The sequence below is a fragment of the Ornithorhynchus anatinus genome, chromosome 1 (assembly GCF_004115215.2).
Source record: "Ornithorhynchus anatinus isolate Pmale09 chromosome 1, mOrnAna1.pri.v4, whole genome shotgun sequence".
Classification (NCBI taxonomy): Eukaryota; Metazoa; Chordata; class Mammalia; order Monotremata; family Ornithorhynchidae; genus Ornithorhynchus; species Ornithorhynchus anatinus.
In genome coordinates this window covers 107,107,631-107,134,552 of record NC_041728.1, presented here as the reverse complement: position 1 = coordinate 107,134,552, position 26,922 = coordinate 107,107,631, and the positions used below count along the sequence as shown (strand labels likewise).

General features: G+C 47.0%; 1 protein-coding gene and 1 long non-coding RNA gene across 6 annotated transcripts in view; one reads left to right on the top strand and one right to left on the bottom strand.

Annotated features, from left to right (window-relative positions):
- PLS1 (plastin 1) overlaps positions 1–26,922 on the top strand; it is a 102,313-nt gene that overhangs the window by 42,946 nt on the left and 32,445 nt on the right. For 3 of the 5 annotated variants that reach the window (XM_029073494.2, XM_029073505.2, XM_029073520.2), the window contains exons 2-8: positions 8,326–8,435; positions 13,379–13,542; positions 15,432–15,561; positions 16,090–16,222; positions 21,535–21,616; positions 24,262–24,427; positions 24,522–24,664. In XM_029073494.2, the coding sequence (XP_028929327.1) occupies positions 8,366–8,435; positions 13,379–13,542; positions 15,432–15,561; positions 16,090–16,222; positions 21,535–21,616; positions 24,262–24,427; positions 24,522–24,664 (888 nt within the window). In that variant the 5' untranslated portion in view covers positions 8,326–8,365. Of the gene's footprint in view, positions 1–5,960; positions 6,002–7,351; positions 7,440–8,325; positions 8,436–13,378; positions 13,543–15,431; positions 15,562–16,089; positions 16,223–21,534; positions 21,617–24,261; positions 24,428–24,521; positions 24,665–26,922 lie in introns of those variants that run through there. The other 2 variants (XM_029073514.2, XM_029073519.2) reach the window with 2 other exon arrangements.
- Positions 566–7,279, bottom strand: LOC120638497. The gene is made up of 2 exons (XR_005660190.1): positions 7,212–7,279; positions 566–696 (listed from the first exon to the last, which is right to left on the bottom strand). It is a non-coding gene; the product is annotated as an uncharacterized LOC120638497 (long non-coding RNA).

Genomic DNA, 26,922 nt, shown 5'->3' with positions numbered 1-26,922 from the left:
TCTACCCCAATGCTTAGAAGAGTGCTTGGCACATAGTAAGTGCTCAACAAATACCATCTTATTAATCTCTGGGCCTCAGTTACCTCATCTGGAAAATGGGGATTGAGACTGCGAGCCCCACGTGGGACAGGGACTGTGTCCCACCCGATTTGCTCGTATCCACCCCAGTGCTTGGTACTGGGGTACTGGGGTAAGCACTTAACAAATACCATAATTATTATTAGTAGTAGTAGGCGCTCAGTACAGTGCTCCACCAAAGTAGCCACCAAGTAGAGTGCTCTGCACACAGTCGGTTTCCAGTCAGTTTTGTACTGAGTCTCTGTGTAGGATCCTGGACAGCCAATCTCAGTGGTCCAGCACGGTCCAGTCTTCATTATGTCGGTTTCACCGTGGATAGGGAACGCATCTCCCAACTCTTCTGTATTATGCTGTCCCGAACACTTAATACAGTGCTCTGCATACAGAAAGTGTTCAATACATACCAACGATGATGATGATGATGTGTAGGTTCAGAGCTATAGAGAGCACTTCCTCATTAGGTCATTTCAGCCAAAGGATCATTACGCTGTTTTCATTATATTCTTTATTAAAGTACTATAGCCTCCAGTCCTCTGCTTTAACTGAAGTGGGTTTCCAGAAAGATGTCTCCAATAAAGGCAGCTCCGGGAATACGTTAGGCGGAAAGCCCATCGATACCTGTGGGGGAAAGTTGGGCTGTGCATTAAGGTTTGTGCGTTACGGTCCCGTTCATCCACGGTTCAGATGGGGGTTCCGTCCTCCCGGTATCAGAAACCCCTGGGGGCAACTCTCGACCCAACGGCGTCGTTACCGTTCTTGATGCCAGAGCCGGGTTTAAGGAACTTTGTGTTTAATGAGCTTTGTGGAAAATTCCGTGACTTTCCCTAAAATTGATTTAGATTCTAGGGAACACATGAAAGGCTTAAGGAAAGATAGTTTTTAGGAATGAGCCCTTTCTCTGGGTTATAATAAAGGGGGGATTTGTTAGGCGTGGCCTAGTGGAAAGAACCCAGGCCCGGGAGTCAGAGAACCTGAGTTCTAATTCTGGCTCTGCCAGTTGAAATGCTGTGTGACCTTCACTTCACTTCTCCCTGCCTCGGTTCCTTCGACTGCAGAATGAGATTCAGTATCTGTTCTCTCTCCTACTTGAATGGTGATATGGATCCTGTTGATTTTTGTATCTAACACCAGCACTTAGTAAAGTGCTTGACACATAGTAAGCACTTAACACAAACCACAATTATTATTACTATATGCCAAGCACAGGGCTAAACTTTGGGGTAGATCCAACATGAACAGTCCGGAAACAGTCCCTCACTCCCTCTCCTACATGAGACTCACTGTTTAAGGAGGAGGGAGAATGGGTATTGAATCCCCATTTTGCAGATGAAGAAACTGAGGCACACTGAGAAGTTGTGACGTGCCCAAGGCCACACAGCTGACAAGTAGCAGAAGTGGGATTAGAACCCAGGTCCCCTGACTCTCAGGCCTCTGTTTTTTCCCTCTGCTTAATCCTGGCTCCACATCTTATCTGCTGTGGGACCTTGGGCAAATCACTTCTCTGTGCCTCAGTTTCCTCATCTGCAAAATGGGGATTAAGACTGGGAGCCCTATTTGGGACAGGGACCACCTCCAACCCAATTATCTTGTATTTGTTAAGTGCTTAGAACAGTGCTTAGTAAATGCTTATCAATCGTGGTTGTCACTGTTATTATTCCACTAAGTCACACTGCTTCTCACCCACAAGTATAAGTTATTAATATTAAGGACAAATTTGAAAAAGCGGCGGCCTGTCTCTCCCTTGCAGCGCATGATAAGAGGTGAGATCTCACGGCCCTGAGTAACTCTAGTTACACAGCCCTGGCACTGGGACGGTGACTCCTCAGCTGCCATGGCAACCTGGCACCTGCTCTCATTTCCTCCCGTTGCTAGGATTCTCCTCCTCTTGTCATGCCTCCCTGTGTCCCGTGCACATCCTTGCTGCTTGGGTCTGGGAGTCAGAAGGACCTGGGTTCTAATTCTGGCCCCGCCGCTCGTCTGCTTGTGACCTTGGGCATTTCTCTGGGCCTCAGTTACCTCATCTGTAAAATGGAGATCAAGACTGTGAGCCCCGTGCGGGACAGGGACTGTGTCCAAACTGCTTAGCTAGTGTCTACCCCAGTGTTTAGAACATTGCCTGGAACATAATAGGCACTTAATACCGTAAAAAAATTCCATACGGCACCATTCCTGGTAGAAAATGGAGGACACTCCTGATGGGCTTAGAGGAGAAGGGAGTGCCAGTTATGCCAATTTGGGGGACACCTGCCCATAGGCCTCCAGGGCTGGGCTCTGTCATTCCTGCCACGGTACCACACCATTTGGCTGCTCGAATGCTGAGAGCTGCAACCCAGAGTCACAAAAGCCACTCCCTCCCTTGGTCAAACAGTTTCTGGAGCCCCTTTCCCCTTTCCGCCCTTCTAATCCTGCCTCTGCCACTTGTCTGATGCGCGACCTTTGTCATTCATTCGAATGACATAAATATATTCATTTATTATATATTCTGTATTATGCTGTCCCGAACACTTAATACAGTGCTCTGCACACAGAAATATATGAATAAATATATTCATTAAATAAATAAATTCATTTATTCAGTCGAAGTTACTGAGCACTTACTATGTGCAGAGCGCCGTACTGAGTGCTTGGAATGTACGATTCGGCAACCGATAGAGACAATCCCTGCCCAATGACGGGCTCACAGTCTAAACGGGGGAGACAGCCAACAAAACAAGTAGTTTGTCGAGTTACTTAACTTCTCAGTGTCTCAGTTACTTCATCTGTAAAATGGGGATTAAGACTGTGAACTCTGTGTGGGACAGCTCTGCCTGTGTCCGACCTGATTAGACTCAGTCGACCTCTCAGCTGCCTTCTACACTTCAGCTTCACTGACAACGTCCCCTCCTGGTTCTTCTCGTAGCTCTCTGGCTGCTCTCACTCTCAGACTCTTTCTCAGGTTCCTGCTCTGCCTCCCACCCCCTAACTCTGGGAGTCCCTTAAGGTTCGGTTCTGGGTCCCCTTCCATCCTCCAACTACACCCACTCTCTTGGAGAACTCATTCACTCCCAAGGCTTCAACTACCACCTCTATGCGGATGATACCCAAATCTACATCTCCAGCCCCGATCTCTCTCCCTCTCTTCAGTCTCGCATTTCCTCCTGATTTCAAGACATCTCTTCTTGGATGCCCCGGAGATATCTCAAACTTAACACGTCTAAAACAGAACTCTTTATCTTCCCACCCAAACCCTCTCCGCCCCCTGATTTTCCCATCACCGTAGACAGCACCACCACTCTTCCTGTCTCGCGAGCGTGTAACCTTAGCATTTTCCTTGACTCATCTCTCTCATTCAACCCACATATTCAATCTATCACGAAATTCTGTCGATTCAACCTTCACAACATCGCTAAAATCTACCCTTTCCTCTCCATTCAAACGGTCTCCACTTTAATCCAAGCATTTATCCTATCCCTCCTTGATTGTTGTATCAGCCGCCTTGCTGACCTCCCTGTTTCCTGTCTCTCCCCACTCCGGTCCATACTTCCCTCTGCTGCCTGCTGCTCGGATCATTTTTCTAAAAAATGTTCAGTCTACGTTTTCCCCACTCCTCGAGAATCTCCCGTGGTTGTCCACCCACTTCCTTATCAAACACAAACTCCTCACCATTGGCTTTAAAGCCCTTCAACATCTGCTCCCTTCTACCTCACCCCACTTCTCTCCTACAACCCAGATCACACACTTGGCTCCTATGGTGCTAACCTTCACATCGTGTCTCAGTCTCTCCTATCTCGCTGCCGCTCCCTGGCCCACATCCTGCCTCTGGTCTGGAGCTCCTTCCCTCTTCGTATCCTACAGACAATGACTCTCTCCTCCTTCAAAGCCTTATTGAAGACACATCTGCTCCAAGAGGCCTTCCCAGACTAAAGCTCCACTTTTCCTCATCTCCCACTCCTTTCTGCATCTCTCTGACTTGCTCTTTTTGTCCTTCCCCACATCCCCAGCCTCACAGCACTTTTGTACATATCTGTCATTTTATTTATTTGTATTGATGTCTACTTCCCCACCTCTACACTGTAAGCTTGTTGTGGGCAGGGAATGTCACTGTTTAATGTTGTATTGTATTTACCCAAGCTCTTGGTACGGTGCTGTGCACACAGTGAGCACTTAATAAATAAGATTGATGGATTGATTGAATGAATGAATCCACCTCCTCATCAAACAGAAACTCCTTACCACCGGCTTTAAAGCAGTCAATAATAATAATAATGTTGGTATTTGTTAAGCGCTTTCTATGTGCCGAGCACTGTTCTAAGCGCTGGGGTAGATACAGGGTAATCAGTTTGTCCCACGTGAGGCTCACAGTTAATCCCCATTTTACAGATGAGGTACTGAGGCACAGAGAAGTTAAGTGACTTGCCCACAGTCACACAGCTGACAAGTGGCAGAGCTGGGATTGGCCCCTCCTACCTCACCTTGATGTTCTCCCAATTCAACTCAGCCCGCACATTTCACTCCTCTTTTGATAACCTTCTCACTGTACCTTGATCTCGTCTATCTCGCTGCTGACTTCTGGCCCACATCCTGCCTCTGTCCTGGAACACCCTCCCTCTTCATATACGACGGACAATTACTCTCCTGCCAGTGAAAGCCATACTGAGGACACATCTCCTCCAAAAGGCCTTCCCTGACTGAACCCTCATTTCCTCTTTATCCACTCCCTCTGCATCACCCTGATTTACTCCCTTTATTCACTCCTCCCTCAACTTCACAGCACTTTTGTATATATCCGTAATTTCTTTATTTATATTACCATCTGTCTCCCCTAATGTGAGCTCATTGTGGGCAGGGAATGTGTCTACCAACTCTGTTGTATTGTACTCTCCCAAGCGCTTAGTACAGTGCTCTACACACTGTAAGCATTTAATAAATATGATTTCTTGACTGATTGATTCATTGGCTCGTATCTACCTCAGTGCTTAATATAGTGCCTGGCACAAAGCACTTAAACACCATTACAGAAAAAACAAAAAACAAAAAAAAAAGGAGAGGTCACTTTGAAAACTGGTGTTGTTCCCCTTTGATGATAGGGCAGCAAATCTCGCCAAACCCATTTATTCCTGGCCAGAGGGATGGTCTGGAAGTCTCCTCTACTACTCAGCTGTCAAGGGGATTGCAGTACTAGACAGGAACCAAGGAAGTTGAGATACAGTTTTTTATGGTTCCGGAGAGAAATCACTTTCATTTTTGTTAGAGGTCAGGTCTTAGCCACTGCTGGGAGCTACTCTTTCCCCACTGTGCGACTCCATGCAAAATGAAGTCTTTGGGGATTTAATTTGAATAGTAGAGAAATAGAGAGAATGAAGGAGCATGGCCTAGTGGAAAGAGCATGGGCCTGTGACTCAGATGACCTGGATTCTAATCCTAGCTCCGGCACTTCTGCTATGTGACCTTGGACAAGTCACTTCTCTTCTCTGTCCCTCATTTACCTCATCTGGAAAATGGGGATTAAGACTGTGAGCTCCACGTAAGGTTTGATTGATTGATTGATCCTAAGTATGAGAATCTTTGAGCCCCTTTGTCCCCAGAAATACAACTGGGCACCTTTTTTGGCTCCTTGCCATTTGGGTGCACATTGCTCAGATACCAGTGGTTAATAATTATAAAAATTATAATGATGGTATTTGTAAAGTGCTTGCTATGCTCTAGGCACTGGGGTACACGCAAGTTAATCAGTTCAAAGTATCTGCCCCAACAGTCTCTTGTGGGGGGCAGTTGAGGAAACCGAGGACAGAGAAGTTAGGTGATTTGTCCAAGGTCACACAGCAAGCAAGTGACCTAGTGATGTAGAGAAGCAGGGTTGCCTGGTGGATAGAGCATGGGCCTGGGAGTCAGAGGACCTGGTTTCTAATCCTGACACCTCCCCCTGTCTGCTCTGTGACTTTGGGTAAGTCACTTCACTTCTTTAGGTCTCAGTTACCTCTTTTGTAAAATGGGGATTAAGACTGTGAACACCCCATGTGCGACAGGGACTGTGTCCAACCTGATTAGCCTGTATCTACCCCAGCACTTAATAAAGTGCTTGGCACATAGTGAGTACTTAATAAGTACCATAATTATTATTATTATGAACTACCTGTAGCCTTGGAGGAAGTGTGTACGTCTGAGTGTGTGTGTGATCGTGTGCATAAGTGTGTGTTTGTATGTGTGCATAAGTCTGTGTTCATTTTTTCTGAAGAGTTTTGAAGCTGGGGAGACTGTAAGCTTTTTGTAGCCTGGCATGTGTCTGCCAAGTCTGCTGCATTGTACTTTCTCAAACATTTAGTAAAGTGCTCTGCACATAGTAAAGGCTCAACCAATACCACTGTTGATGATGGGGAGAGTTTGGGTCTGGGGATCTGAAGAGAGAAGCTACACTCTGGGTGGAGCGCTTATTACAGTGCTCTGCACACAGTAAGGGCTCAATAAATACGATTGAATGAATGAATGGAGAGGTACGCGGCGATGTGACACCATCAGGCCATGCCGCCTGGGACATTTCTGTGCACCGGTGCATACGACACCACTTGCATCGCAGGTCACAGGGGGCGGGGGCCTCGTGAGACCCTCAAGCCCCGGGCCACAACACTTCTAGAGCCAGCCCTACACTCAGCCAGTTCATTTGCATGAGTGACGCTGTACTTTCTGGGCAATTAATTTTCATTGTCACACAGTACCCTGGTCAAACTGGGGAGAATATGGAAATGACACTTGTGGGTACCGAAGGTGCAGCATAGGAAAATATAAGAACTCGCACTCTGCATTCCGCCAGCCAGGAAGGCAGGAGAGGGGGAACTCTGGTTCCCCGGAAATCCCCTTTTCTGAGTCGGGCTAGTGGAAGGAAACATAAAAGAAGAGATAATCTACAGCTCTTCTGTTGCCTGGATCCAAATAACGTCCTACTTTGTGGAGTGAGACTCTCCGTGGTACAAAATTTCAGAGATATGAGTTGAAGAGTTCCAGAGACCCCCCCTCCCAGGAATTCCCATTCTATCCCATATTAGCCAGGAAGCAAGGGGCAAGGGAATCACACTTATCCAGAAGAACCCCATATTTCCTTGGCTAAGCCAGTGTAGCCGCAGGGAGGTTAAAAGAAAAAGAACAGAGAGGGTACTTACCTTCTTGTTGCCCTTCTGCTGTCTAATCCTAGGTCCCAAAGTTCCTGAAATCAGAGCGAATGAAGCCCACGTAGGCAAACGGCAAATATTCCTGTGCTTTGGGAAATGAACCGTGCGGGACTTTACGGAGAGTTTCTTATTTACGGTGCATTAAACCGAGAGATCTCTTGACACCAGGACTCCTCAACCTGTGATGATTTTGTGGAGAGCTGAAGTTTTCTAAATGCAGTGAGGGGGAGTTGGGAGGGGAAAGGGAGGGATGGGGGAGGGGAAAGGGAGGGAAAAAGAGGAGAAGCAGCATGGCCTTGTGGATAGAGCAGGGGCCCGGGAGCCAGAAGGACCTGGGTTCTAATACCAGCTCTGGGACTTGTCTGCTGTGGGACCTGGGGCAAGTCACTTTACTTCCCTGGGGCTCAGTTACCTCACCTGTAAAATGGGGATTAAGACGGTGAGTCCCACGTGGGACTTGGACTGCTTCCAACCCGACTAGCTTGTATCCACCCCAGCGTTGAGTACAGTGCCCGGCACTTAGCGAGCGCTTAAGAAATGCCGTAAGAAATAAATAAATGAAAAAAGGGAGTGCCGATGCAGAGCCACAGTTAGGAAACCCTGGGTGGGAAGCAGTTAGATTTAGAAAGAACGCAGGGAGAAAAACTTCAGAATCCATTCGGGCCTAGAAGAGAGGACACGAAGTTATCCATTCCTTTTGCTCAGTGGTGGTGGAAATTGTTTTTGGAATTTGTTTGTAATTTCACTCTCTGACCTTGCCCACTGCCCTTGGAAATGCTACACTTTAGCTGGGATTTTCTGAAACCGAGCTGTTGGTTCTCCTGAAAAGCGGAAAGATGGCGAACCGGAAACCAGGCAGGCTATTGAGAAGGGTCGGTTAGTGCTGAGAGCCAGGTGTGATCCAGGGCCTGTGCCTTCCGGGATCCTGAACACTTCCCCGTTGTTTCCGCCAGAGCCCGGAGGGGGGATGAGAGAGGAGGAGTCATCATTTTTCCACCAGGACAATCGGGAGGGATTGTGCTTGAAGGCCATGTTTACCCTCTGGCCTCAACGTGAGTTCGAGTGCTCTCTGTGGCCCTAATTCTCGAAATTATTCCCTTTCCAGATTCTGAGAAAAGGACTAGAAGTCACTCACGGTAACCAAGATGGAAAACAACACAGTGACCATTTCCCGGGAAGAACTGGAAGAACTTCAGGAAGCATTCAATAAAATAGGTAGGTTTCTGGACAGTGGAAACTCTTCAGGTCTCCCACCTGCTCTTAAACCGACCTCTGCTGTGAGAACTTTTCTTCAACTATCTCAAAGGAGATTTCAGCAGATTTGTTTATTACTCTCAGAGAAGTTGATAGAGGCCTGGAGAATTCCTGAGAGAACTGACCTTTGTAATGGTTGTTCTTTCCTGCACGGATTGAGTAAATATGGTTAATAAATGACAAGGCCACTGACTCGCTCCCGGCCCCTGGGCCTGCAGGGTAACCCGTCTCTTTGCCAGAGAATGGGGATCCCCCTCCCCGCGATAGTGGGTAGTCCCCAGGTCAGATGCTGGGATGAGCTCTGCCTTGAGCATGGCATCAGGGTCAATTCCAGGCTCCGTCCTGTTGCTTGATCGGAGCTTGATCATCTCCCTGTACACAGTTTCTCCAGGTTTTCCCCCTTCTCTTTTGTTTCTGGATGGTTACTCATCCCAGATGTGTGGGCCCTGCTCTGGGATAAGGAGAATCCTCCGCCACTCAGCAATCAGAATAATAACCTCCATCCGGTCAGGGACCTCCCCACCCCCCACCCCTGTCCATCTTGCCTAGACCCCTGTCTTCTGCACCTACCTGCCCAGGGTGGAACAACCTCAACATCCCCTCAATCTTCTGGGCATTTGGGTGAGAAAAAAGCTAGGCCTTGGGCAAAAAGAGTGTGGACACAGGCAAATCTTCTGTGAGAATTCATTCTACCCAAGGTTTCAGCCCAACGATTGCCAATTCGGGCTTCAAAAGTCAAATTTATCTAATAGCCCAGAGGCTTTGTGAGTTCAAGAATGTGACGTTATTACTATTCTGCTCCAAACCCGGCCATGACCCGACGGAGTAACTTTGAGGAAATAAAAGATATTTGGCACCTTTTCACATGTGTCCTTGTGTGTGTGTGTGCACAAATTTGCAGCTCTGATATTGAATGAACAGTGTGTCTTTCCTCCGGATTTTTATTATTGGTAATAAAAATCAAACCCAGTCCCCACAGTGTGCTGGGTGCTGCCCAGAGAGATGCCTTGAAGGCTTTTCATGACAAATGTTGAACCCAGAAATAATGATGCCTAATGGAAAGAGCACAGGCCTGCGAGTCAGAGGACCTGGGTTCTAATCCAGTCTCTCACATTTTATCAAGGTATTTGTTAAGCGCTTACTTTGTGCCAGGCACTGTACTAAGTGCCAGGGTAAATGCAAGTTAATCAGGTTGGACACAGTCCCTGTCCCACATAGGGCTCACAGTCTTATTCCCCATTTTACAGTGGAGGGAACTGAGGCACAGAGAAGTTAAGTGACTTGCCCAAGGTCACACAGCAGACAAGTGTGTTCTAATCCTGGTTCCACAACTTATCAGCTGTGTTACCTTGGATAAGCAGCTTAACTTCTCTGTGGGACTGTGACCATCCTGATCGTGGCTCAGTGGAAAGAGCCCGGGCTTGGGAGTCAGTGGTCATGGGTTCGAATCCCAGCTCTGCCTCTTGTCAGCTGTGTGACTGTGGGCAAGTCACTTCACTTCTCTGTGCCTCGGTGACCTCATCTGTCAAATGGGGATGAAGACTGTGAGCCTCACGTGGGACAACCTGATGACCCTGTATCTCCCCCAGCGCTTAGAACAGTGCTCTGCACATAGTAAGCGCTTAACAAATACCAACATTATTATTACCTTATATCTACCCAATGCTTAGTATAGTGCCGGGGACATAGTAAGTGCCTAACAACTACAATTAAAAAACCCAAAGAATTCCAACAATCGTACTCCTCAAAGGGCATTGGGTTACATCACAGTTGGTATATTCACTATGGCAGTTAATATATATGTGTAGGTGTGTACGTGTGTAGGAGGGGCGGGGGCGGATATAGGTAATGAGCAAAACACAAACAAACACACAAATGCACATACACAGGTTTCACTCCTTCACTGCTTATTCTTCCCCACTCTGAGGTAGTCCTTCTGACTAGGGACGCTCTCTTCATACCACCGGAATGGTGGATTTGGTGAGTTCCCGTTATTAATTTTTCAGTCAGGAACATGGTGAGCTCGAGCTAGGGGAGAACCAGGGCCCCTGCTCTTTTTCTATAAGATCCGAGAAGCACATTTTCCACCTCCCTGGATAGAACAGAATGCAGCGCCCAGCTAATTGAGCAGATGATCTTTTCATTGGCTTTGGCACTTGTGAATTCTCCTCTGAGTCATCGGCTTGGAACACCACAGCCATTCTTTGTCAATATTCAGAATAAATAATTCAAGAAGGGAAAGAGAGTTTGCTCCCGGCTGGGGAAGGGCTGCCCCAGCAGGCTGTCCATTTGGCTGACTTGATGATGATTTGCTTAAACTACAAAGTCCTCCTCCCTTGACCTTCCCCCAGCCATGCTGGGGAAGCAGCGTAACCTAGTGGATAGAGCACGGGCTTGGGAGTCATGAGGACTTGGGTTCTAATCCCAGTTCTGCCATGTATCTGCTGTGTGATCTTGGGTAAGTCACTTTATTTCCCTGTGCCTCAGTTACCTCATCTCTAAAACTGGAATTAAGACTGAGCCCTGCACTGGATTGGGACTGTGTCCAACTCAAATACCTTGTATCTACCCCACTGCTTAGTACATTTATTCATTCATTCAATAGTATTTATTGAGCGCTTACTATGTGCAGAGCACTGTACTAAGAGCTTGGAATGTACAAATCGGCAACAGAGTACAGCGTCTGGCACATCGTAAGTGCTTTATAAATACCACAATTATTATTATTATTGTCATTATGATCGGTCCACACTTTACTGGCACCTGAGAGAACTGACTCAAGGTCACAAGGAAGAGATACTTCTGTTTCTGGAATAGCTTTAAAATTCATCACCAAACACTTGGCAGAGGTCTTTGGCCTCTGAGTGGCTTCCTGAATTCTTGTCCCTCACCCTTCACCCATGAAAAGCAGGGTGGCCTAATGGATAGAGCACAGGCCTGGGAGTCAGAAGGACCTAGGTTCTAATCCTGGCTCTGCCATTTGTCTGCTACGTGAGCTTGGGCACAAGTCACTTAACTCTTCTGTGCTTCAGTTACCTCATCTGCAAAATGGGCGTTGAAGCTGTGAGCTCCATGTGAGACATGGACTGTATCCAACCTGATTAGCTTTTGTTTACCCCAGCACTTACTATCATGCCTGGCATATAATTCACACTTAGCAAAGACCAAAAAAAAAGAGAAGAAATTAAAGAATAAAAAATAAGACTTCTGCCTCCCTCCATGTCTTCTGGAGGTCTAGAAGGACAGAGGAAATCTTAATGTTTCTTCCCTCAAATTCCACATGGAACTCTGGCTGGGATTCACCAGTATCTTGCCAATCTGCTTCTTTTTTGGTATTTGATAAGCACTTACTATGCTCCAGACACTCTACTAAGCACTGGGATAGATACAAGGTAATTAGGTTGGATCCAGTCCATTACCACTTGGGGCTTAGAGTCTTAATCCTCATTTTACAGATGAGGTAACAGAGGCACAGGAAAGTTAAATGACTTGTCCGAGGTCACACAGTGGACAACCGGTGGACAACCGCTGCCTCTCTCTGCAGGGGCCCTGCTGTGGGGTGTCCCCCATGTATCTTTTCTGGGTGAGTAGTGGTGATGATTGAAGCCATGGGAAGATGATGTCAGAGAGCGGTTCTGGATTGGAGGGGAGAGGGCCCTGACCCAGGGAGAGAGGCAAAGACAGTGTGGGGACTTCTCCTCTTTGGGGAGCCAGGCGTTCCCACAGCTCCCTTTCCCCCACCCCCAACCCCCATCCCCATCCCACTTCCCTCAGTTCCTCTGATGGCCAGAATGTGACCCTGCTCTCTGAGACCTGATCCGGAGTGGGTCCGAAATGACTTTGTCTTCCTGATGATGACGGCGTGATTGTAGAATGAACAGAAGCCACGCAAGCTTTTGTTGTCAATTTATCCATCGGTTTACCTGCAAGATTTGGGATCATCACAGCTGTTTTGTGGACCGTCATTTCCTGAGGGTGAGGAGCTGGGGGAAGAGGAGTGTCGTTCCCCTGGAACCCGGAACAATGCATGTCGCCGCAGCCACAGGCCCGGGCAGTTCCTCTGCAGGTTCTCTGAAATACTTTTTTCATTAGTTAGAGTTGGGAATGCCACGCTGAGCCCAGCCACTATAAAAAAAACTGCTGTTGCTCTCTCCTCTTCCTGAATTTCTTTTTCTTTATGATAATTGTTAAGGGCTTATTACATGTCAAGCTTACTATGTGTCAAGAGAAGTAGCATGGCCTAGTGCATAGAGACCAGGCCAGGAAGCCAAGAAGGATCTGGGTTCTCATCCCAGCTCCACCACTTGTCTGCTGTGTGATCTCAGTCAAGTCACTTCTCTGTGCCTCACTTCCCTCATCTGTAAAATGAGGATTAAGATGGTGAGCCCCACGTGGGACAGGGATTGTGTCCAACCTGATTACCTTGTATCTACCCCGATGCTTAGAACAGTGATTGACACATAGTAAATGCTTAACAAATACCATTTCTTTCCTAAGCACCATGGTAGACACAAGTATTTCAGGTTGGACACAGTCCCTGTCCCATATGAGGCTCACAACCTAAGTCGGAGGCAGAACAGGTATTGCATCCCCATTTGACAGCAGAAGCAACTGAGTCACAGAGAACTTAAGTCACTTGCCCAAGGTCACACTTCAAGCAAGTGGCAGAGCCGGGCTTATAACTCAGGTCTTCTGACTTGCAGACTCCTACCTTTTTCCACTAGGCCACGTTGCTTCCCAAAGTCTAAACTTCTTCTCTGGCGAATCTTGGGCATGGCTTTCCTCTCCAGTCAGGCCAGACCAGCTTCCGGAGAGAGCCAGCCCTTCAGTCAGCATTAAGAGTCGGTCAGAATGAAGTAAATCCTAATGCCTAAAGGCTGACATTCCCCTCCTGCCCCCTCCAGATGTCGACAACAGCGGATACGTCAGTGACTACGAGCTCCAGGACCTCTTCAAAGAAGCCAGCCTCCCCCTGCCTGGTTACAAGGTGCGGGAGATTGTGGAGAAGATTCTGACCTTCGCCGACAACAACAAAGATGGTAAAATCAACTTTGAAGAATTTGTGTCGGTGAGTAGCCTAAGGATCCCCGTGAATATAAAGTCCCGACAGCGGGCACCCCCTTAGCTCCATAGGCGGGAGAAGCCCTCCGCTGCTGTGGCGGGAGTCCCCCGTGCTCGGATTCAGCGGCAGCTGTCAGATTTGCAGCTCCGGAAGCTGACAATCAGCATGGCCTAGTCGTTAGAGCACGGGTCTGGTAGTCAGAGGACCTGGGTTCTGCTCCTGGCTCTGCCACTTGTCTGCAGCGTGACCTCGGGCAAGTCATTTCACTTCTTTGGGCCCCGGTTCTCTAATCTGTAAAACGGGGATGAAGACTGTGAGCCCCACGTGGGACAGGGACTGAGTCCAACCTGATTTGCTTGTACCTATCCCAGAGTTAAGTACAGTAGTAGAGTGCCTGGCACATAGTTAGCACTTGAAAAAAAACCAACCCAAAAACAAGGGCTGTCACAGTAGGGTCTCCTCCAGAACCTTCACACGGAACCTGTCTCTCCTAGGACCATCGCCATTTTTCTTGTAGGGACAATTCAGATTCTTTTTTCAGAGCTTTGAAAAATGCTTAGCCACTTGACAATACTTCAGAGAATCTCGCAGAGCAGACTAGCTAGTTTTCCAAGAACAGACGCTCACCTGCTGTGAAGAGCTCTGGTTAGTCCACCTCTCTGGTGCCTTTCAATGAGTAGAGAAATTCCAAATGGGACATCTGGAGTCCAAGAAGTGTTTCCCATGACCCTTTTGCCTCTCTCCCTTGGCTGCTTTTTCCTCCCTCTCTTCCTTTCCTCCCATCTCTAGACTGTAAGCTTTTGGGCAGGGAACGTCTACCAACTCTGTTGTATTGTACTCTCCCAAGTGCTTAGTACAGTGCTCTGCGCACAGAAAGCACTCAATAAATACCACTGATGGATTGACTCTGTGTGTTTGTGTGTGTGAGTGTGCGCATCTGTTGCCCTATGTCTGTCTCCGTCTGACTCCCTCTCTCTCCTTCTCTCTCTTCCCTCCTGCCTAGACTGGAAGCTCCTTGAAGACAGGGATCTGGTCTACATATTGCATATAATAATAATAATAACTGGGGCATTTGCTAAGCGCTTACTCTGCGCCAGGCATTGTTCTATGCCCTGGGGTGGATACGAGCAAATCGGGTTGGACACGGTCCCTGTCCCACATGGGGCTGACGTTCTCTTAGTCCCCATTTTACAGATGAGGTAACTGAGGCCCAGAGAAGTGAAGAGACTTGTAAGAGTTACAAAGAAAAAATGGGGCGGAGCTGGGTTTAGAATCCAGGTCCTTCTGACTTCCAGGCCCATGCTCTCTCTATCCACTGGGCCATACTGCTTCTAGAATGTAAGTTCAATGTGGGCAGGGATCGTGTCTGTCAACTCTGTTGTATTGTACTCTCCCAAGCACTTAGTACAATGCTTTGCACATAATAAGAGCTCAATAAATACCACTGATGAAGTTGTAGTGTTCTCTCCCAAGTGTTTAGTTCAGTGTTCTGTGTACAGCACACACTCGGTGATTTGGGGTCTCACCTTTTGGCCCCGCTCCCTGTCCCTCTCTGAGCCCCAAAATACAGTCACCTTAGGAATCAATCAGTCACTCAATCAATTGTATTTACTGAATAATCAGTGACTTCGATTTCATTCAGTTGTGGAATTGAACAGAAGCCAAATATCTGACATCCGAGCATCCTCCCTTGTGGCAGTTCCCATGTGTCAATACGTTGGTTGGGTGTCCGGCCTCAGCCCACAATGAATAAAAATGACTCCTTTATTCCAAGTCTGTGTCATCGTTATATTGTCCTCTCCCAAGAGGTCAGTACAGCGCTCTGCACATGGTAAGCCATCAATAAATATGATTGATTGCTTAAGTGATTGATTGATTGATTTGGCTCACTCCAGGTAATGCAGGAGCTGAAAAGCAAAGAAATCTGTAAATCGTTTCGAAAGTCAATAAACAAAAAGGAGGGGATCACCGCTATCGGAGGGACCTCGGCCATTTCCAGCGAGGGCACGCAGCATTCTTACTCAGGTAAGCGGTCATCTGCAAGTCAGCGATGAGCAGGATGGAGGACGCCGTCTGCCCAAAGGAGGTAAAAACACGTAATCGTCCTCGTTCTCTGCCGGCCAATGAGAGGAGCCCGGGAGCTCCTCCAAGAGTCCTTCCCAGACTAAACCCCACTTTTCCTCACCTCCCACTCCCTTCTGCATCACCCTGACTTGCTCCCTTTGATCTTCCCCCCCTCCCTGCCCCACAGCATTTATGTATAGATCTTTAATTTTATTTATTTATATTGATGTCTGTTTATTTGTACTGATGTCTGTCTCCTCCCCTCTAGACTGTGAGCTCCTTGCGGGCAGGGAATGTGTCTGCTTGTTGTTACACTGTACTCTCCCAAGCGCTTAATACACTGCTTTGCCCACAGTAAGAGCTCAGTAAATACTATCTAACCAATGGATGAATGGAAACACCGTTTTCCACCGTGACTAAGAAGTGGCTCTGAGGGTTGCGAGGCCCGATGCTAACACCTGCCCTGGCTGTTTGATGTTCCATTTCTAGAGGAGGAAAAAGTGGCTTTTGTTCACTGGATAAACAAAGCTCTGGAAGAAGATCCCGACTGTAAGCACATAATCCCCATGGACGCGAACGATGCCAGCCTCTTCAGGTCACTGGCAGATGGCATCCTGCTCTGGTGAGCCCTGGGGGAGAAGGTTCTGGGTGGGTGAGTGGACCCAGCCCATTGCCCTAAACCCTCAGAAAAATGCTCGTTGGCCTGAGGCAGAAGCGGAGGAGTCTGATGGAAAGAAAGGAGGCCTGAGAGTCAGACCACCTGGGTTCTAATCCCAGCTCTGCTATTTGTCTGCTGTGTGACCTTGGGCCAGTCTTTTAGCTTCTTTTTGCCGCAGTTTCCTCATCTGTAAAATGGGGGTTCAATCGATCAATCGATCGCATTTATTGAGTGCTTACTGTGTGCAGAGCACTGTATTAGTTGCCTGTGAGGGTACAATACCATGGAGTTATATTGAGTCAATAGACGTGTTCCCTGCCCACAAGAAACTTACAGCCTAGAGGGAGAGACAGCCATTAAAATAAATTACCCCTACCTACCTAAGTGTCGTATAGCAAAGGGTGGGGTGACTAAAGGGTACAAATCCAAATTCAAGGGCTATGCAGAAGGGAGAAGCAGTAGGGGAAATGAGGGCTTAGTCGGGGAAGGCCTCTTGGAGGAGACGTGATTTTAAATCAGGCTTTGATGATGGGGAGAGTGGTGGTCTATTGTATAGGAAGGCGGAGGGAGTTCCAGGCCAGAGGCAGGACATGAGGAAAGGGTCAGTGGTGAGATAGACAAGATCAAGGTACAGTGAGTAGGTTGGTGTTAGAAAAACGAAAAGAGTATACCGGGTTGTAGTAGGAAATCAGCCAGATAAGATAGGAGGGAGGGAACTGATTAAATGCTTTAAAGGCAATGGTGAGGAGTTTCTGTTTGATGTGGAGGTGGATGGGCAACAACTGTGGTCTTTGAGGAGTGGGGAAACATGGGAGGAACTTTTTTTAAGAAAAGTAATCAATACCCGTCTTCCCTCCTCAGTCAGTCATGAATCCCACGTGGGACAGGGACTGTGTCCACCACCTTATTTGTATCTACTCCAGCACCTAATACAGTGCTCTGCACATAATAAGTGCTTAGCAAATGCCATTATTATCATTATTATTATTATAATTCAAGCATTCAATCTATTTATTTGTCAATTTATTGAACTCCTACTCTGTGGGGAGCTCTGTGCTAAGCCCTTGGGAAAGTACAATACTTGGATGGTATCGTTGCCTGTCTACTTGTTGTTTCTTGTCTTTCTCCCCCTTCTAGACTGTGAGCCCATTGTTGGGCAGCGATCGTCTCTATCTGCTGTCCAGTTGCACTTTCCAAGCACTTAGTACAGTGCTCTGCCCACCGTAATAATAATAATAATGTTGGTATTTGTTAAGCGCTTACTATGTGCAGAGCACTGTTCTAAGCGCTGGGGTAAACACAGGGGAAGCAGGTTGTCCCACGTGGGGCTCACAGTCTTCACCCCCATTTTACAGATGAGGGAACTGAGGCACAGAGAAGTAAAGTGACTTGCCCACAGTCACACAACTGACAAGTGGCAGAGCAGGATTCGAACCCATGACTTCTGACTCCCAAGCCCGGGCTCTTTCCACTGAGCCACGTTGCTTCTCCTAAGTGCTCAATAAATCGATTGAATGAATACAGTACAGCAGAGTTGGTAGATGCCATCCCTGTCCACTAGAAGCTTATGGTCTACATATAGACGGTTGCTAATATAATTATTATCATCATCATCGTCATGGGGCAGGATTACAGATTACAGGTTGTGGGATTTCTGGAAATTGTCTGAAAATCTCTAGTGATTTCCTCCACTTCCCTAAGCAGGTAAGTATGTGGGTAAACTGGGCAACTATTTCTTGCCCAGATTTCTCCCGCTTGCATAGGCCCTGAGACCCTTGTGTGCGCTTCAAGGGGCTGCTTTACAGTCTTCACACGTGCCAGCCCCTGCCGACCTTTCAGCTTCTGGAGCCCCTTCCCCATCAGGGTCAGGGTCTACAGGGTCTCCGTAGTTCTTGGGCTTCAGATCCAAAGGGGAAACGAAAGCCGAGGCTTCAACTTTGTGGCCGAAAGCAAAATGATGGGGCCAGGACGAGGTGATGGGACGCCTGGGCTCAACTTCCCTTTCAAGGCTTCAGTGTCCCCTGGTAATAACCCAGATAAGCAGTATGGCCTAGGGGAAAGAGTCCGGGCCTGGGAGTCAGAGGACCTGGGTTCTAATCCCACGTATCTGCTCTATGACCTTGGGCAAATCACTTACTGCTCTCCGCCTCAGTTCTGTTCTTCCTCTTACTGAGGCTGTGAGCCCTTTGTGGGGCAGGGATAATATCTGACCTATTTTCATTCATTCAATAGTATTTATTGAGTGCTTACTATGTGCAGAGCACTGTACTAAGCACTTGGAATGTACAAATGGGCAACAGATAGAGACAATCCCTGCCCATTGAGGGGCTTACAGTCTAATCGGGGGAGACGGACAGACAAAAACAATAGCAATAAATAGAATCAAGGGGATGTACATCTCATTAACAAAATAAATAGACCTATTTCACTTAGAACGGGGTTTTACACATAGTAATAATAATTATAATGTTGGTATTTGTTAAGCGCTTACTATGTGCAGAGCAGTGTTCTAAGCGCTGGGGTAGATACAGGGTAATCAGGTTGTCCCACGTGAGGCTCACAGTTAATCCCCATTTTACAGATGAGGTAACTGAGGCACCGAGAAGTGAAGTGACTTGCCCACAGTCACACAGCTGACAAGTGGCAGTTCAGGATTTGAAGCCCAGGCTCTTTCCCCTGAGCCATGCCGCTGCTTAACACATACCATTAAAAACCCCCCCAAAAACAAACCCAGTCATCCTGTCCTCAGGGAGCTCCCTACAGCAGAGAGGGACAAGTCCCGGCCATCCTATCGCCCATTCCGGTCTACGCTTTCCCAGATCTGCTTCCTGCTGCTCCAAGCTGAATGCTGCTCTCTCTGCTTCCTCTAGACTGTAAATAGGGAATATATCTATTATATTGTTACATTGTACTCTCCCAAGCGCTTAGTACAGCCCTCTGTATGCAGTAAGCACTCAATAAATGCGATTAACCGACTGACTGCTCCGTCTTGGAGCTACAGTTTGCGAGGACAAGAAGAGGCTATTTTTGATCTTAGTGATCCACCTATGCCCCTCCTCACATAGACCTCCTCAGACAGCCCTCTTTTTTATGGTACTTGTTAAACACTGACTATGAGCCAGGCACTGTACTAAGCCTATCAGGTTAGACACCGTCCCTGTCCCACATTAGGCTCACAGTCTTAATCCCCATTTGAAGGATGAGGACACTGAGACACCCAGGAGTGAAATGACTGACCCAAGATCACACAGCAGAGAAGTAGCGGAGCCGGAATTAGAACCCAGGTCTTTTGACTTCTGGGCCCGTGCTCTATCCGCTGGCCATGCTGTTTCACAGCCCCTGGGCACGGGGCTCTTTGTGCCCCAAGATACGAGGGGAAAATGTCTTAACCTGAGTTGGACCCCCATGCAGGGTCCCTCGCTCTAAGTGCCAAGGCAACCATGTGTTGAATGCAGTCCAGCTGGGGCAGAGGTAACCGATCAATCATTCAAGAAATCAGCAGTATTTGTTGAGAACTTACTGTGTGCAGAACAGTGTACTAAGCACCTGAGAAAGTACAATACAATAGAGGTGGTAGACACGATTCGAGCCAACAGGGAGCTTTCAGAGGGTAGACAGATACTAAAATATAGGCAAGACCCAGGAAAATACAGGAGTTGTCCTCTGAAAACTGAGATAAATATACTGTTCCAGCTGGCTCCTTACTGTCTTTCCTGTCTCCTGTCTCTCCCCACTCCAGTTCCTACTTCCCTCTGCTGACCAGATCATTTTTCATTCATTCATTCGATCGTATTTATTGAGGGCTTACTGTGTGCAGAGCACTGTACTAGGTGCTTGGGAAGTACAATTCGGCAACAGATAGACACAATCCTTACCCAACAACGGGCTCGCAGTCTAGAAGGGAGAGACAGACGACGAAACAAGTAGACAGGCAGCAATAACATCAAAATAAATCAATAGAATTATAGATTCCTCCATTCATTCATTCAATCGTTTTTCTACAGAATCGTTCAGGCCATCTTTCCCCACTCCTCACGAACCTCCAGTGGTTGCCCATCCACCTTTGCATCAAACGGGAACTCCTTACCTTTGGCTTTAATAACATAATAATAATAATGATGACATTTGTTAAGCGCTTACCATGTGCAAAACACTGTTCTAAGTGCTGGGGGGGTGATACAAGGTGATCAGGTTGTCCCACGTGGGACTCACAGTCTTAATCCCCATTTTATAGATGAGGTAACTGAGGCACCGAGAAGTTAAGTGACTTGCTCAAAGTCAAACAGCTGACAGGCGGCGGACCAGGTTTAGAACCCATGACCTCTGACTCCCAAGCCTGTGCTCTTTCCACTGAGCCACGCTGCTTTAAAGCACTCAATCGCCTTGTCTCTTCCTACTTCACTTCGCTACTCTCTTACTACAACCCAGCCCTCACATTTTGGTCCTCTTAGGCTAACCTTCTCGCTGTACCTCCATCATGTCTACCTTGAAGCTGACCTCTCACCCGTGTCCTGCCTCCAGTCTGGAACACCCTCCCTCTTCATGTCCGACAGACAGTTACTCTACTCCCGCCTTGAAAGCCTTATCGAAGGCAGATCTTGTCCAAGGGGCCTTCTCTAAACCCTCATTTCCTTTTCTTCCACTCTCCTATGCTTCACCCTGACTTTCTCCCTTTATTCAGTCCCCGCTCCCAGCCCCACAGTACTTATGTACATATCTGTAATTTTATTTATTTATATTGATATCTGTCTCCCCTCTCTACCATAAGTTCATTGTGGGCAGGGAATATTCATTCATTCAGTAGTATTTATTGAGTGCTTACTATGTGCAGAGCCCTGTACTAAGCACTTGGAATGGACAATTCGGCAACAGATAGAGACAATCCCTGCCCAAAGAAACGGAATATGTCTGTTCCACTGTTATACTGTACTCACCCAACCACTTAGTACAGTGCTCTGCACACCATAAATGCTCAATAACTACGACTGACTGACTGTGCCTGAAGTTAGTGATGTGCATCTTAGATTTACAGACTCATTTCTGAGGAAAGTAAGTGGACTAGGGTTTTTTTTTTTTTTTGCTAGCTTTCTGGGTTTCGTAGTTACAGTGAAAAACTTCTAAAGCATATTAGGTTGCTTGAGTACCCCCTGGTTTACATTATTTTGGGGGGCTGTGCAATTTAAAAAATGAGATAAAAATTAAAGTTAGAAGAACCACAAGATGAAAAGAATTACTGCTTTCTCGGCGATCTAAATCTCAACTCTTTCCCCCCTCAGCAAGATGATCAACTTGTCCGAACCAGACACGATCGACGAAAGGGCAATTAACAAGAAGAAACTCACACCTTTCACCATTTCTGTAAGTGCTGGACTTTGGTGGCGTGGTGGTACTTTGCTGTCAATGTACTAAGCACTTGGGTGAGTACAATGATTAGTAGATGAGAAGCGGCAGAGCCTAGTGGAAAGAGATCTGAGTTCTAATCTTGGCTCCACCACTTGTCTGCTGTGTGACCTTGGGTAAGTCACTTCACTTCTCTGGGCCTCTGTTGCCTCATCTGTAAAAAGGTGATTAAGACTGTGAACCCGATAGGGGTCAGGGATTGCGTTCATTCTGATTCTTTTGTATCTACTCCAGCAATTAGTACAGCACCTAGTACATAGTAAGCACTTAATAAATGCCATTAAAAATGTAAATGTATCAGTCGTGGGAAGAAATAGTCCCAGGGCACGGCACCCACCAGTTTTTGGCAAGGGCTGGAACTCCAGGAGGGGCTGAGGAGTTCCGGGCACACTCAGGCTCAGGGATGGAAATATGGTGGCTGGGAGGGACAGAAATGGAGAGAAAACATGGCTTTTATAACGCTGACGTTTAGCCCCGACACCCATGTGCAAAGCCCCGACCTTTGTTCCAGGCTCCCTGCAATGTGTTTGAGTTAATCAATCGATCAATGGAATCTATTGAGAACTTACTATATGCAAAGCGCCATTGGTAGACACAAGGAGATTGCGATTTAGAAGGGGAGTCGAGGCTGGGCGGTCCAGAGGAAGAACCCTTACCCACCGGAGGAGCCTTGGCTTCCGAGACCCAGAAACTGTTCCTGCAGCACAGTCTCCTAGAAGCCAAAGCTTCATTCTTCTGATTCCCTCCCTTTTGTCCCACTGTTTGCCACCTATTATGCAGCACCCCTTGGAGGAGGTGCTGGTTTTTATTATTAATAACAATAATACTAATAATTACTATTATTAGTAGTAGAGAAGCAGCGTGGCTCAGTGGAAAGAGCACGGGCTTTGGAGTCAGAGGTCATGGGTTCGAATCCCGGCTCGGCCACCTGTCAGCTGTGTGACTGTGGGCAAGTCACTTCACTTCTCGGTGCCTCAGTTCCCTCATCTGCAAAATGGGGATTAAGACTGTGAGCCCCACGTGGGACAAACTGATTCCCCTGTGTCTACCCCAGCGCTTAGAACAGTGCTTGGCACATAGTAAGCGCTTAACAAATACCAACATTATTATTATTATTATTATTATTATTATCCCTATGCAGCATCCTTTGGAGAGGTGCTGACTTTTAGGGTTCCACCATGAAAAACAAGGTAGCTTCATAGAAAGTATGGGTCACAGGACCTGGATTCTAATCCTGACCCTGCCATTTGCTTGCTGTGTGACCCTGGCAAGTTACTTCACTTCTCTGGGTCTTAATTTCCTCATCTGTAAAATGGGGAGATGGAGCAGTTTTGAGCCAGGAGCAGCAGGGAGCGGAACTGGGGGAGGGTGGACCGGAGCGGGGGATCAGATTTCTGGAGATTTTCCCTCATTGCTGTGGGGAGCTCTCCGAGGACAAAATGCCTGGCTTTGTTCTTTGGGTTGGTTTTTTTTTTATAACCTTATTTTCTAGCTCTTACTATGTGCCAGACACTGTATTGAGCTAGATACAGGATAGCTGGATGGACACAGTCCCTGTCCCACAGAGGGCTCACAGTCTTAATCTCCATTTTACAGATGAGGTGGCTGAGGCACAGAGAAGTTTAGTGGCTTGTTCAAGGTCACACAGCAGACAGGTGGTGGAGCCCGCATTAGAACCCAGGACCTCTGACTCCCAGGCTCATGCTCTTCCCACGAAGCCACTCTGTAACAGTGAATTGGGCCCTTAGGTAGATAAGATGGTGCTTCCCATTGGACTTGGGGTTGTCACCAGCTCTGAGCAGCTTCCCTGGTCTGGTCCCACCCGTTCAGTAAATAACAATCTCCACATAGTCGTACGCTGCATCGTGTACCCTCATACTTATCAGAGACGGGGAATTTAGAGCTGATGCTCTTTCTAACCAGCAGCCTTCACCTCATGGCAACCCAGGGGACAACCCGAAAAACTCCTCCAGGAAATGGCCCCCGAGCCAGACACTCAGCCTTGTGGTTCTGCTCTGCTCCACGAAACTGACTGCCGTGACTCTTCCATCCAGCTCCACATCAAACAAAAACTCCTCACCATTCATCACCTTGGCCCCTCCTATCTCACCTAGCTACTCTCCTACTGCAACTCGGCCCACACGCTTCATTTCTCTAATGCCGACCTTCTCACCGTACCTCGATCTTGTCTATCTCACCATTGACCTCTCGCCCACATCCTACCTCTGGCCTGGAAGGCCCTCCCTCCTCATATCAGACAGACAGTGCTTCTCTCTCACTTCAAAACCTCCTCCTTCACATCGCCTCCAAGAAGCCTTCCCTGACTAAGCCCTCCTCTCCTCTTCTCCCACTCCCTTCTATGTCGCCCTGACTTGCTCCTTTCATTCAGCCCCCCTCCCAGCCCCCAGATTATATATCAGTAATTTATTTATTCATATCAACGTCTGTCTCCCCCTCTAGATTGTGAGCTCACTGTGGGTGGGGAATGTGTCTGTTTGTTGTTGTACTGTACTCTCCCAAGCACTTAGTACTTTGCATGTGGTAAATGCTCAATAAATATAATTGAATGAATGAATTACTGACTCCTTTCACTTTACCTGCAGGAAAACCTGAATCTGGCCCTGAATTCGGCCTCCGCCATTGGCTGTACGGTGGTCAATATCGGTGCCCAGGACCTGAAGGAGGGCAAACCTCACCTGGTTTTGGGCCTCCTGTGGCAGATCATTAAAGTCGGGCTGTTTGCTGACATCGAGCTGTCCAGAAACGAAGGTAAACCGAGCGGTAGCTCCTCTTCCGGGAGGTTTCCAAGAAGGTGGGGAGAGAGATTAATTCACCCGTCCCCATTTCATGTCATTCTTTTTAGCGTTGATTGCTTTGCTAAATGAGGGGGAAGAACTGGAGCAGCTAATGAAACTCTCCCCAGAAGAGCTATTACTCCGCTGGGTAAATTATCATCTGGCTAATGCCGGCTGGCAGAAAATCAGTAATTTCAGCCAGGACATTAAGGTAAGTTTTCATGCCCCCGCCAGCTCAGCGACTCAGAGAGTGGCATCACCTGTAAGCCTGAGGGAGATAAGATTTTTCCTGATTAAACCAGGGACCTTAAATTGTGCTTTGCCAACATCCACTGTTGAGCACGAATGATTCATTTCAGCATTCTTCTGTCCTGGGTTGAAAACTCGGGGCTGTCGCAATTATAGATCCTAGGGAAATATTATTTTTGAACTATATTGCTAAACTGCATATTAATGAAAAAAATTATAAATTTATCGATAATAACAACAATAATAATAATGGTATTTGTTATACACTTACTGTGTGTCAAGCTCTGTTCTAAGTGCTGGTTCTTTTTACTATTTTCTGACAAATTTTGGCAAGTTTTTAATCAGCTGAAATAACTAGAGACCATTAACAATTTATTATTTGTAAGAAATAGAGGGGCTAGGTTACACTTCTTGATAAAATTCATTGAGCTATGTAGACTTTCTGCAAACTGGACATATATATTTATGTATGCACACACATATATATATGTTTCGAATAGTATTTGTTAAGCACTTACTGTGACTCCCAGGCCTGCGTTCTATCCACTAGGCCACACAGCTTCTCAATACACATTTCCTGTTTTAAGCATGGCTTTCCCAATTGGCAATATATTTCCTTGTTTTTTTATGTTTGTTACAAATGGGTAAATATGTGGCAATTATCTGAGATTATTGGCAGTCATTAAATATTATGAAGCGACAATAAGCCTGAAAAAGCTAACACAGTGTGTACCAGTCTCCACTGTCAGGGCAATCCAACATAAAATTCCAGTTTTTTTTCAACCAGTGTTCTCCAGATTCTGCTATCTAGGAAGCACACTACCTAACAATTCATGGTTAGGCAGAGTAATGAGAAACTGAATCTAGAAGGTCTTTACGTCATTTAAGAGACTGGCAGTCAGAAACTGATGCTAAGCGAGCATCAAGTTTTGGACCAAGCTGAAGGTCTCCAAAGCCCTGATTGGACCAACCTTCTGTATGACTGGGAGATTTGGACTTTGCAGAACTAGAAGTCAGAAGGGCCTGGGTTCTAATCCCAGCACTGGCACTTGTCTACTGTGTGACCTTGGACAAGTCACTTCACTTCTCTGTGCCTCAGTTCCCTCATCTGTCAGATGGGGAATGAGACTGCAAGTCCCGTGTGGGACAGGGACTGTGTCCAACCTGATTAATTCGGAATAGTAATTATGTTATTTGATAAGTGCTTACTATGTGCCAGGCACTGTAATAATAATAATAATAATAATAATGTTGGTATTTGTTAAGCGCTTACTATGTGCTGAGCACTGTTCTAAGCACTGGGGGAGTTACAGGGTAATCAGGTTGTCCCACGTGAGGCTCACAGAAAATCCCCATTTTACAGATGAGGTAACGGAGGCACAGAGAAGTTAAGTGACTTGCCCACAGTCACACAGCTGACAAGTGGCAGAGCCGCAATTCGAACCCTTGACCTCTGACCCCCAAGCCCGGGCTCTTTCCACTGAGCCATGCTGCTACCATATACTCTGTGTCAAATGACCGCATCACAATCTTCTATCAGCTCTTCCCTACCCAGCCTTATTTTGTTAAATGTAGCAGGTATGGTTATGACCAAAAACTGACGTTTACCAGATCGGGCAGCTTGAATCTGACAATGTACCTGTAGTGGGCACTAATATATCCAGATTACCTGCCTGAACCCTCACTCATTCTCCCCTCTAATCAAAACCCCTGAAAACAGTTACCAATCTCTCACTACATCAAGCAAAGACTCCTTGCCACTGGCTTCATGGTTTTTATCAACTCTCTTCACTTTGCTTACTCCCCCTTTACACTCCTCCCCAGTCAATCAACCAACGGTATTTATTGAGCACTTACTGTACTCAGAACCCTATATAACAGAGTGGGGCAGACATATTCCCTGGCCGCCAGGAGTTTACTATCTGGAAGAGGAGATAGACTTTAAAATAAATTACAGCTGTACCCCAGGGCTTAGTTCAGTGCCTGGCACATAGTAAGCATTTAACAAATATTATTTTATTTTTTAAAAAAAGGCACCACTGACTTCTTGAGCAGCTTCACTAGCTTATTCAACATCAGCTATCAAGAGAAGCTTATCAACAACAAGTCAGCTCATCGGCACTGTGTTGGTGCAGCTGTTGTTACGGGTCTGGAGAGTGGATTTGAAGGATCCCCAAACGGCTTCTCCAGAGAGAACCAGAACAAGGCACACACAAGTGC